The sequence below is a fragment of the Abramis brama genome, assembly GCF_963993115.1.
Source record: "Abramis brama genome assembly, chromosome: 2".
Classification (NCBI taxonomy): Eukaryota; Metazoa; Chordata; class Actinopteri; order Cypriniformes; family Leuciscidae; genus Abramis; species Abramis brama.
In genome coordinates, this window is record NC_139964.1 from 54,836,161 (window position 1) to 54,848,812 (window position 12,652).

Below are 12,652 nucleotides of genomic sequence, written 5' to 3' on the forward strand. Positions count from 1 at the left end.
ATAACACATTATTTAAAAAATCTAAAGTTGTAAATTTTAACATTAGTTAATTAACTGTGAACTGACATGAACAATGAAAGACAGTATTTTTATTAACTAAGATTAACAAAGATTAAAAAATAATGTAACAAATGTATTGCTCATTGTTAGTTCATGTTAATACATTAACTGACAAATGAGACCTTATTGTAAGGTGGAACCAAAATATCTTCATTTGTGTTCCGAAGATGAACAAAAGTCTTATGGGTTTGGAACTACACGAAGGTGAGTAAATGATGACAGAATTATAATTTTTGGGTGAACTATCCTTTGAAGGAATCAAGCAGCAGAAGCCATGCTAAACATCAATACCTCTGGAAATCCACATGTTGATGTGAGTTATTAAATGATTTCACAAACCACCATCCAGTGCTTTTTTTAGACAGTAATTCATTTTTGAACACTGAATAATTATTCATTAATTGAAGACAGCGCTGAGTGACGTTAATTCCCAGACTCTTGTCTGTCCCTAATGACTTTTATAAAACCATTTATCTTTTTCAACACCAGTCATTACTGTCTCCATCATTTATTCTGAAGCTGTCCCATAATTGTAGACTTTTTCATGCTGACCTATAGAAAGAGGTATGAGCATTCATTTATACATGTGCAATCTAACATTCTTTATCCTTATGGTGCATGTGGCATATGCTGCGTGTTTGAGTAATTATTTGTGTGTTGATGTTCCTTACAGCTATAAGTGCAAAAGGCTAAACCATCCAAATTTAGCAAGAGAACTCAAAGCTTAAAATGAAAAAGAGACACTAAAGATGTTTTAATAGATTTAATAGTATTTTTTTTTAATAATTAGTTCTCAAAATATTTCTACATCTTTAGTTATTACAAGCAGAAAGAGAAGACTCAAAAAAGATCTGCTAACATTAATCCCATGTTAACTAGAGTTAATATGAGTATGGATTAAGTATAGATTAAGTTAGAATTTTACTCATTGTCATTGTTGTTTTTGTAAAACTCTTTTAAATTACACAAATTATACAGTATATAGTACATTTTGTAAATCCCTAAATCATTTTGTAGTACTTTCAGTTACAGAACAGTTTCACTGCTGAAAATCAACATGTTGTAATTGTGTTAACACACTCTTCTGACAATGATTTGCACAAGATGGCAAAATCTTATACAAAAATGTATAGAACAGTAATAGGTAGGTCAAGGGGTTGGGTTTTATGGTCACATTTAGGTTTGAATCATACGCTCTACATTTTTTGCCATTTCAAACGAACTCTAATGACACTGTTAGCTATTTGTGTTCTAGCGTTTTCTGCGCTCCAATGTGATCCAGATGCCTTGCTCTGGTCGCAGCACAAGTTCACCCAGTGGCCGTAGTTCTTCCCTCTTCTGACATGCCACTATGTTGAAGTAGCGCAGAATATAAGCCAGAATAACCTTCTCCTCCATTATAGCAAACCGCTGACCTGAATACACAGAAACATAAAAAAAAATGTTGGGAGCTGGAATAATAAATCAATGAAAAGTATGATGTTTGTGTGTAGGTCTCACCGATGCAGTTGCGAAGACCGGCAGAGAAAGGAAGGAAGGCATAAGGATGTCGACCAACGCAATTCTCTGGCAGAAAGCGCTCAGGACGGAACTCTTCAGGCTCAGGGAAGAAGCGTGGGTCACGGTGAAGGGCATAAGTTATGATGATGGCATTTGTTCCTTTAGGGACTTTATAGCCATCTACAGAAGGCATATCACACACACACACACACAAATATCATGTCAGATGTCCATCCTTATAGTTTCTCATAATAGGAAGGACTAGCTAACCAGGAGATTGTCATTATTTAAATATATATATATATATATATATATATATATATATATATATATATATATATATATATATATATATATATATATATTTAAATAATGACAATCTCTTGGTTAGCTAGTCCTTATATATATATATATATATAAATAATGACAATATAATTATGATGGCATTAATGTAGCTTCAGTGGAAAGAAAAAGATAATGCCCTCATAATCTTTAATCAAAATAACTTTTGTCTACTTCTTGCAATTACATCTCTTTTCTGACGTATTTACTGGCGCTAGTGTGGGACAACCTGTCACCTGTCTCACATGAGATCACAGCAATAGCAAACCACAACAATCCAGTCAATTCCAGATGGACAAAATCAAGTCCTGCACTACATTTTGTCTTGTTTGAGAAGCCATTTCACTCTGATATGTCACAATAGAGAAAAAAAGACTATCGCAACGTCCGTTTCATGCTGAATTTATTTTATTAACTGATGAATAGACAGAGCAAAATGGACACAAAAAGATACTAAAAGGTGTAAATCAACGAAATTCCTCATTACTCAATGCATGCATGACTTAAGGAATGAATGAATATGTGAGAAGGGAAGACTAATAAAAGGAACTCACTTATCTGTGTATCCTCGCAGATGGTTCGGGCAAAAAATGGAACAGAGGGGAAGAGACGCAGAGACTCCTTAATCACACACTCCAGATAACGCAGTTTCTTCAGATCCTCTGTGTTTACAGGTCTCTCAGACTCGCCTGACACACACACACATTGCAAAAATTATTTCAATATTTTCAGATTCTTTTACCTCACAACTATGTTTCAACTATACTAGGTGTTTAACTGCATATTATGAACCACAAGTGGGCTTAACACACCAAAAACCTCAAATAGTTCTTGTTGGGCCTTTCTTTGGATTTCAGGATGGGAACCTAACAAGTGTATGGCCCAGTTCATGGCAGCTGCTGTAGTGTCATGACCCTGCAAAATGTTGCAAAAATACTAATTGGAATAAAGCCATCAGGATATAACAGCACTCTAACATGAAGTTATTGTAACAGTTCCTGCCTCAAACATAAAGGTGTCCACTTCCTCCTGGATATCTTTGTGAGTTAACTTTTTCCCATCCTCATCTGTTGTTTTCAACAGCATGTCCAAGAAAGCCCGTCTTTTCTTCATCCCCTGATCTGATTCGCTGTCGGACTCAATGTAGGTGATGTACTCTGCCCTTTCATAAATCACCTGTGTCAGAAAAAAAAAAAAAAAAAACCACAGGTGATCAGAATGCAGCCTTGGCTAGAATGAATTTGGACGGATAACACATAGACACTCACACTCTCTGTGAAGGAGTGAAGGATCTTCAGACTACGGTTGTGTTCTCTGCCTTCGCCAAAATAGTTATACACAAAATCAGGCCAGTACCAGGGCATCCTCTGGCGCCTAGTGATGATGTCACTCATTCTACACCAAAGAGAAAAAAAGGGACTTGTTTCCACAATTATCAACATCGCAAACCCATAACCTTTTTTCATATTTTAATTTCTGTTAATTAATATACATTTATCGCGGTAAACTTTGTGTTAAATTACCTTGGCAGTACATTAATAGTGAATTGTAAAGTGATGGCAAATATCACATCATTCTCTCTTCTGACCAACATAATCAATCTCTCAATATTTATTACTCAATATAGTTATATCTGAAATGTGAAAAGGGTCCATGGACTGTTTAGAATAGCATGCTATATATAATGTTTTTTAAAATTATGTTCTTTAATAATTCAAGCTAGAATTATTTTAAGTATTTTGAAACTCTCAGAGCACTGACTATACAACTCCAGACTATTTGTGACCCTGGACCACAAAACAATTGTTAATTAAGCTTTTCATTGATTTATGGTTTGTTAGGATAGGACAATATTTAGCCGAGATACAACTATTTGAAAATCTGGAATCTGAGGGTGCAAACAAATCTAAATATTGAGAAAATCGCCTTTAAAGTTGTCCATTTCTGTTGACGATTTTGCTGCATTCAAATTTATGAAATATCTTCATGGATCATGATCTTTACTTAATATCCTAATGATTTTTGGCATAAAAGAAAAATCGATAATTTTGACCCTATTTGCCACAAATATACCCGTGCGACTTATGACTGGTTTTGTGGTCCAGGTCACATTTGATAAAGACACAGTCATTGCATGGCCTTTACCCTATTCAAACAAACATGACGAGGAATAAAAGCTAACTCGCCAACCCAGATAAATACACACAGTCATTTGCACAGTTACAAACCAGCATTGATTTGTACTCAGATGCACAGTCCAATCTGTCTAATATCCACCCTAGATATCCCTGCCATATTAACACTAATGTAAAAAAAAACAACTCTTACTTGTACACACTGCGCACATACTCAGAGTCATAGTTGCTCTGTGCATAGATCTTCTTCCCCATAGCAGTCTCTGAAATGCAAACAAGATCTGTTTTTGACACTTGCACCACATCCTCAAAGTACTTTCTATTGTCATCAACACTAAAAACTAAAACCACCATTAACACACAAAACCGTGTACCTTTAACATCAGTCCAAAATGTACAAATTATCTATACCCTGCATACATTATTGATTAGACTATCAGTACCTAGCCTGTTAACAGTCAGTGTCCTGGTAGCGTGACACTTGATGCCCTTTTTTATTGCCATTTGATTAATCATCATAAATATCAATCGAAACCTTACTTGAAATTCATGACTTGAAATTGGACATTGCATTACCATGAAAACTATAATTTATAAGCTTTTAGCAGGCTCAATTTTTGTGTTATGAGCTACCAATTTGGAACACAACTTGGTTAGAAACGGCTTTGATTTTCTAGCTATTTTAGAGTCCAAATTATATATATATATATAGCAATGAAAATTACCTATTAATTGTCATTTAAGTGAAATTACTGAACTTAAATATACAAGCTTGATCAAAATGATCATTCTAGAAGAAAATTTCAGATGGCACTTTGAGGCTTTTGCATCTGAACTCTTCATATATATATATATATATATATTCATTGTATAAAATGAAAAATGTTTAGTTTAGTAGCTAAATTTGTTTTACAGTAAACTTAAACTTGAAGTGCTTTCATTTCTGCATTGATCTGTTGAGTGCCTTCTTTAAAAATAGACAAACCATGAATTATAACAATTTAAGTTCAGATCTATGCTCAAAAAGAGGGGTGACAGTTAACAGGTCAAGGTTCAAGTGTACTCAGAAAATCACACAAACCACAGATGATGTCAAGGGCGCAGAGAGTGATGTGGTTAAAGCAGTTGAAAGGCCCTTTTCCAGCTTGCTTCTCCAGTTTCTCTATGAGCACCTCCGCCTGCTCATTCATCACCTCAAGGAACTCAGTTAGTATAGAGAAATGAAATGTTGGAGTTAGCATCTTACGTCTGCGTCTCCACTTATCCCCAGTACTAATAGAAAGGAAAATAGAAGGGTATTTAAGACAGATATCCTTTATATCAGTGTGGATATTATTCACATCTACTTTATGGATAATTTGATAATTATTTGTAAAGGGATAGTACTAATATCTTTACTCTTTTAGTAAGAGTAAGTTAGTAAACAGTTTACCTGGTGAGTAGTCCTGTTCCCAGCCAGGGATGCAGAAATTTGTAAGCGTAGGCCTTGTCCATGTGAACAGGGTTGTTCAGCAGTGTCTGTATAAGTGGTAGAATTTGCCAAGAGCAACATATAAAACAGAGAAGGGAGGACTTGTAAAACTGTCTTTGTAATAAATTGAATTTCACATGAGTGTTACCACTAGGGTTATATGATACATTGAGTATTTATGATTTGTCTGCAATGGAAACATTTTGTCAGCAATATAAAATTAAGCAACATTTTGAATCTTTTTATTTGACAATTAGGTTTCCTAAAGACTGCGTCATAGCACAGTTTCACAGTCTTGTCTTTTTTCACAAGTGTGAGGCATCCTGTTGCTGATTTGTGTCTTTTGAACACAGTGAAATTTGCACTTTTTTTTTTTTTTATCACATTGGACTTTAATACTCCACTGAAAATTATCTTTGAATGTTCTCTTCTAATCTTAAACCTCCTATGTATTTCTTTATACAGATAGCATACATATATTATCTTTTTAGTTATAGTTATCTACTTTCCGTCAGAAAAGTTCACAAGCCAAGGTTATCTTCATCTTCAAACATTCGCTCATATTGTGAAATATACTGATTAGGCCAGAGACCCTGATCATTACAGGTGAGTCTTTCTGTACATGCAAGTGGACAAAACAGTACCTCGATAGTCTCAGCATGGTATAAGATGAGAAATGGGATAGGTCCAATCCATAATTTAAACAGAGGAGAATTCCGGAATTCATTTGTGTAGCCAACCAACTGACAAAAGAAATCTGAAAGAAAGTTTTCAACTTTTTTATTTTAATGCATTTGAAGGGTTACTTTAAATCAAGTGCAATTGGCGTTGTTGACAGTAACATGGACATGGACTTTTTATGTTAAATTTAATAGAGACTAGGGGTAGTAGTCACATTGGTAAGGTGACACAACTATAACTATATATTTCAACTAAGGTTTGTAAGTAAAATTATTGCTCAATCGCTTATGCAAAATATTTACTCTAGAGTAAAAATGTGACGCCTAGTCCCAGGCTTAAAATATGGTAAGGGAAACTGTACATTTTAGGTGTTTTTAGGTGTTTTTAATTTTCCCTTTTATGAGAATCAGATTTAAGAACAAGCAAATAATATCAAGAAAAACATTTTGAGAAAATAAAAGATTTCATTTGTAATTTCTCATCAGAAATATTTTTGAATTGGGAAAATGTGGCTGATTCATTTGCTACAAACGCATGACCTGCCAGAACTGAAAGCGAATGAAGTTGATTTTTTAAATACAATACTCAAGTCTTTCAATTAATATGTCATAAACCTGCATTGATAATAAGTACACATATTAGGAAATTAGGAATTATAGCATATTACAGTGCATTAGTAGCCTCATTACTTGACATGTCATATCAATTACCCATTTGATTGTTATCATCCTTATATAATTTAGTTTAAAATATTTTCATGTATAAATTATATTTGTATTTTTATTGTATTTTATTTTATTTTATTGGACCGATATAAAGCTCCTCTTACCTCCCCCGTTTGATTTAAACTGCAGCGCGTTCCCAATGAATGGATATGTGTTTCCAATGCTCGGGATGGGCTTCAGCTCTTTCCAGTTGTGCAGGTAGTTTTTCAGCAGCTGGTAAGTGATATGTGTCAAGAGTATAACGCATACTGCCGCGGCCACGAACCCAAAGGTATACACACCGACAAACACGACCATCTTGACAGTGAGACGCACGGCCGGCGAGTCGTCTGTGTCTCTATAAGCTCTCCAGTGAATTTACTGGACTTTGGATCATCCTGACAATAATTCCACAAGCGCTGGTACAACCCACTGAAATAACTAAAGAATTGCAGAACTGTTCAAAATCAAAATGTACTTTGAAATTACAAAATTAAGTTTGGTGTGTTTATGTTGGGAAAGTCCCAATGGGAATTTTTGGAAGGACTATAGACTACAATACGATGTTTGAAGCATAGAAGCGGTTAGAGTGAATGTCAAAGTGTCCCAAAATAATCATTTGTATAGAGATCTGCCAGAAGAATCAGCCATGATGAATGGCTTAACTGATTACAGAGGCATCTGATGACCAAAATAAATTGCAAATCACGAATTTTAAATCAAGTGAGCCCAGAGCGATTTGTGTTCACAATGTAGCCTACGTTTTAGCTAAATGTACTCGGACCACATCCCAGGATGCTCTCGGGTTGGTTCAGTCTAGATCGTTTGGAGTGCTCGGCATATCGAGCAAAAAGACCCCTAAAAAAGGACCAAGTGTAAAAACACATTTAAGGATGTGTTCACACTTGTTGATAGCACGTAGTGTAGCCTACGTGCTATCAACAAGTGTGAACACATCCTTAAATGTGTTTTCACACCTGGTCCTTTTTTAGGCTACATCACGCAGACCCGCAATATGTCTCTAAGACTTTTCCTGTCAGATGTCAAATAGACATTTAGAAAATGTCTTTAAGATGTTTATGATTTAGAATGTATGTAAATCTGCTTTTTCAAAGATGCTGATCAGATGTTTATACACAACAGATTTTTTCCAAATTAAGAGCCCTTTAGCGGACATCTTAGAGCTATAGTGCTATCTGATCAATTATCTTTCCAGATAGCACATGTACATCGCAAAGACGTCTATTTGATATGAGTGCGTGTTTTTTTTTTTTTTTCAAAATTCAAAATTTCTTTAAGATGCTTATGATTTAGAATGTATGTTATACTGTCTTTTTAAAGCCATTTATCAGATTTTTGTACACAGCATATGCTTTCCAGACAGTGTGCTCTGAGTCTGTACAAGACATCTTGAAGATGTACATGTGCTATCTGGGTTAGTTCTTTTGGTCCAGACCAAAACAAAAAAATAAATCATTCCTGATTTGTTTAGCGTTCACACTGTCATTTTTAACACCAAACCTAAAGATACAAAAAAAAAATCTTTTTTTTTTTTTTTTGACGGAACTTACAGAACATCCAAAACAATACTGTGTGCTGGGCTAAATGCACTCATTGTATGTGCAAACATTCAGTATAATGGTATTTTTACCAGCTGAGAACTCACAAAGAGCTTATAAAATGTGTAAAAGTGTCAAAACAATGCCAGGAATTCCTCCGTTACACACAAACGAAGATCTGCTGCTAGGAGACCGAACTCTATTGTCTGTACCAAACTAATGGGCAACGTAGCTCCTATCACAAGAAAAAACAGAATGCTGTCCTTCGTGGTCGCATTTGTGTGACATCAAGTCTTGTTTTTTGGTTTGTTTAGATGCCTTTGGTCTGTGTTAAGTTCATATTTCAGTTGAACCGCACCAGAGTTTGTTTGTAAGCGAGCCGAGACCCACCTTTTCAAGAGTCTCAGGCCACTTGTTTGGTGTGCACCATGGCAGCTGTCATGCATTCAAGTGAGCCGCACTAATAGAGCAATCGCACTAACAGAGTAAACTAATAAAACCAAGAACACACCCATCGCATGTAAAAATGTTTGAAAATTAAAGAGAACCATATCTTACATATTGTTCCTTTAATACATTATACAATGCTTTTGGATCATTGCAAAGACATTGTAGGCTACAATATATCCTGGAGTAAAATTCGCTTACAGAAAAGTGCATTCACGCCATTACCGTATGATTCTGAACTGTAAAAAGTCTTCACGTGCTTGCAGAACTTGTAATTACAAAGTGTTAACTCATAATTTTCTGAGAGGTAGCCTACATTTTGTATTACGTGGCCACTGAGGCACCTGACCAGTGCAGATTTTAGTGTTAGTTTTGACTTGAAGTAGAAGACCGTGCAGACCAATCAGTGTATGTCATCAAAATACAGCGAGAGCAATTCGTAAGCATATGGAGCTTTATTTACGGTAATTACGACATGGTGTGCATTCAGCAATAGTCTGCCCATGCCACTGAATTTGCATGACTTCCAAGTTAGCCTGTTCTGGTGTCTGCAAATATTTCTGGTTTCTAGGCATACCTTTTTAAAATGAAGGCGAAATGAACAGCAATAATGATTAGGTAATCACAAAACTGTGCACATGCTTTTTCTTGATCGTTACTGCATGGTAAAAAGGTAGACAATTGACTTTAAGTTTTCATACTGAGCTCATAGATTAAGATAAAGATTGTGTTCTAAGGGGTTAGAATTGTTGCATTATTCCAGATAAATAGATTGAGATTCACAAATAAATGTAAAGAGTTTAACAAAATTAATAAAATTCACAAATAAATAAAAAGAGATTTCCAAATAAAAACAGTATTTACATGTTTCATGACACAAACACAACTCTGCCTGGCATTCATTTGTGAATCGCTTTCTGTGCATTTGTAGATCCCCGCACGCAATTGTGGATTTTGAAATACTTCTAGCGTCAAGACCATAGACAGTAAAAGAAATGGACACAGCGAACCCCATTGGATTCAATGGAGAAAAGTGAAGTCAATTAGAAGCAATCACTTCCTGATGGCTGAGCAGACTCAAACTGAGCTTGACGACGTAGATGTGACGTGAGCAACCCATCTGTCTTCTAGTACTGTAGCTGTGCCAAGAGAAATCATTCCCTTCCGAAACTTGCAGAGACGGAGAGTGTGAGTAGGAGCTGTCCATGAGCTAGGAGCAGGAGAAACTTTTGCTAATCCTTCTGATTAATTATTTTATCGTTTTACCTCCACGTCCCCCCGATTGCCCGCGAGCTTCTCCTCCTGTCCATACGGTAATTTCTTTACTGTGCGACAGAGAGTTGCATGGTTATGACGCAATCGTTAGCCTATTTTTACAAAAACTGCTTCTACAGGGCCATAACGTAAGATACAAGGTAATGGAGCCTTTTATATATTTTCGTGTTTCTTTAGAAATAAATAATGGACAAATGGAGTCTTTAAACGCCTCAGATGTAAAGTTATTTGCTGTCAAAGTGACGCCAAAATGAATGGGAGTCAATGGGATGCTAACAGCAGGTGAGGGTCTGCTAATCAATGGCGGCGCCCAGGGAAGCTTCAGTTTTTTTATGAAACATTGCCCCCCTGGTCAAGACGTGCAGACAAATCCACAAATAATGGAATCCACCCACCATCTACTTAAGCCAATCAGATAACAGCCATATGCACTTATATGAAAATAAGTTTCTATTGTGAACAGCTCAGAATATAATGTCACATGTTGTCATCTTTAGATTAAGGTAATTACGACATGGCGTGAATGCAGCATAACTTTGCTCATTAATCTGCATTTGCTCAAATAGGAAGCATAAGGCCCATAAAATTGGTACAGCAAAAGATGTTTAAAATTTGGATTTTATTAAACCATTAGACTGTGTATCAAGCCAAGCCAGTATTATATTTTATGAGCCTTTGAAAATGCCTGAGAAACAACGCTTAACATTTCTGTTATGGGAACAAGGGGTTATGGAAGCGTCATATTATTCAAGATAGAACAGAAAAGCATGTAGCACGTTATTTCACAGTCCTGTTCCCCATGTACATACTATGTACTTATAGTAATCACAATAACTGGGAATAGTATAACTAGGTACTAACTCTGAACCTACCCCTAAACCTAACATTAACCACGTAGTTAGGCCTACTTTACCAGGTAAGCAGGCTACACTGTAAGTACAAGTAAGTGCACATACTGTAAAATAAAGTGCAACCGAAAAAGCATCAATAAAAATAGTCTAACAAAATCCAAATTTAAACATCTTTTACTGTACCAATCTCATGAGCCTCAGAGTTGTGTTTGTGACATAAAACATTTGTAAGTATTGTTAGTAAAATTTGTAAGTAAATATAGTTTTTATTTGCAAATCTCAATTTATTTGTGAATTCTATTAATTTTTGTGAAACTCATTACATTTATTTGTGGATCTTCATTTATTTATTTGGAATAATGCAACAATTCTAACCCCATAGAAAAGAGAGGAGGAGACGGCAAAAAAATCACAGGTTACTTAAATTATGGCAGCGGACAGCAGTTTTACGATTACAATTTTAACATAAATTTCGTGTTGAGACACAATTGTGGAATTTTTACATTGGTGAAAGTTGTGGCTCTAATTAAGGGCGTCTGGATTTAAGAATGCGAATATTGCATTGAAATGTTCTAATTGCTATGCTAGTTTGTTTATCTGCCTGCGTGCAAAGCATAACGTGAAGTTTGGCTACAAGTTTCCTCCGTCATTAAAGCATGACAAAAGAAATGTCTAGGTTGCCAGGATACGGTGATCAGAGTTGCAGTTATTCAGCTCCGCGGGAGAGGGAGGCATTGAGCGCGTGAAAGTCTTGTTGGGTCGTCAGGGACAGACAAAACACTGAAGCTCATTCGAGGGCAGGTTATCGTTTTAAATGTTTTATTGCTGTCTTTATTATTAGTGTTAAGTTTAACGTAGTTAGATACTGTAAGCTACTTATAGATCATGCACACGTTAATCATAAATAGAATAGCCTAATTATTTTTAAATGCCTCAATTTAAAAAGGTGGCATAAAGTAGCTAAATTATTATATCTTACTTTATTTTATATTATGTTTTATATTATATCCTGTAACGGTAGCCTAATAATCGTATTGAACCTAATTTGGCACTTACCTCTTCTGTTAGAATTAAAATTGAGCGCGTTGCCTAGGAAAGGGTAAGTTGGACTAATCCCGGGGACAGGTTTTAGTTCTCTCCATTTGTGGAAGTAATCTTTAAAAAACTGATATGTTGTGAAAGTCAAAACAAGTAGAAGTAAGACAAAAATTAGAAATCCGTTTAACAGTTCATGCATTTTGATGTTTTGTAAGATGTTCGTGCAGTGCTTTTCCAGAGCTCATCGTCTAAATGACTACTTGAAAATGTTGTAGGCTACATCCCCCTAAAGACATGGGACGTGCTTAGGTTTTCAAATAAACAAAATGACTCTCCTTGTTTATTCTGCACAAGCATATGACCACAATCTTTATTTATTTAACATGGAATAGAAATGACAAAGACCCCTCTCTCCCTCTCTCTTTCTATATATATATGTATATGTATATATATATATATATATATATATATATATATATATATATATATATATATATGTGTATATATATATATATATATATATATATATATATATATATATGTATATATATATATATATATATATATATATATATATATATATATATAT

At 35.1% G+C, this 12,652-nt stretch overlaps 1 protein-coding gene across 2 annotated transcripts; it reads right to left on the reverse strand.

Moving 5' to 3' along the window:
- Positions 1-809: 809 nt before the first annotated feature.
- On the reverse strand, positions 810-12,286 carry LOC311076064 (cytochrome P450 4V2-like). 2 transcript variants are annotated; one of them, XM_084103924.1, is made up of 11 exons: positions 12,082-12,286; positions 6,153-6,265; positions 5,470-5,555; positions 5,119-5,309; positions 4,231-4,300; positions 3,171-3,297; positions 2,905-3,078; positions 2,715-2,817; positions 2,457-2,591; positions 1,561-1,740; positions 810-1,475 (listed from the first exon to the last, which is right to left on the reverse strand). In XM_084103924.1, exons 1-11 carry the CDS (start codon positions 12,260-12,262, stop codon positions 1,312-1,314), a joined length of 1,524 nt encoding a protein of 507 aa, XP_083960050.1. In that variant the 5' UTR covers positions 12,263-12,286; the 3' UTR covers positions 810-1,311. The 2 variants fall into 2 exon arrangements, with proteins under 2 accessions (XP_083960050.1, XP_083960049.1); XM_084103923.1 differs by lacking the exon at positions 12,082-12,286 and adding an exon at positions 7,019-7,271.
- Positions 12,287-12,652: the final 366 nt, after the last annotated feature.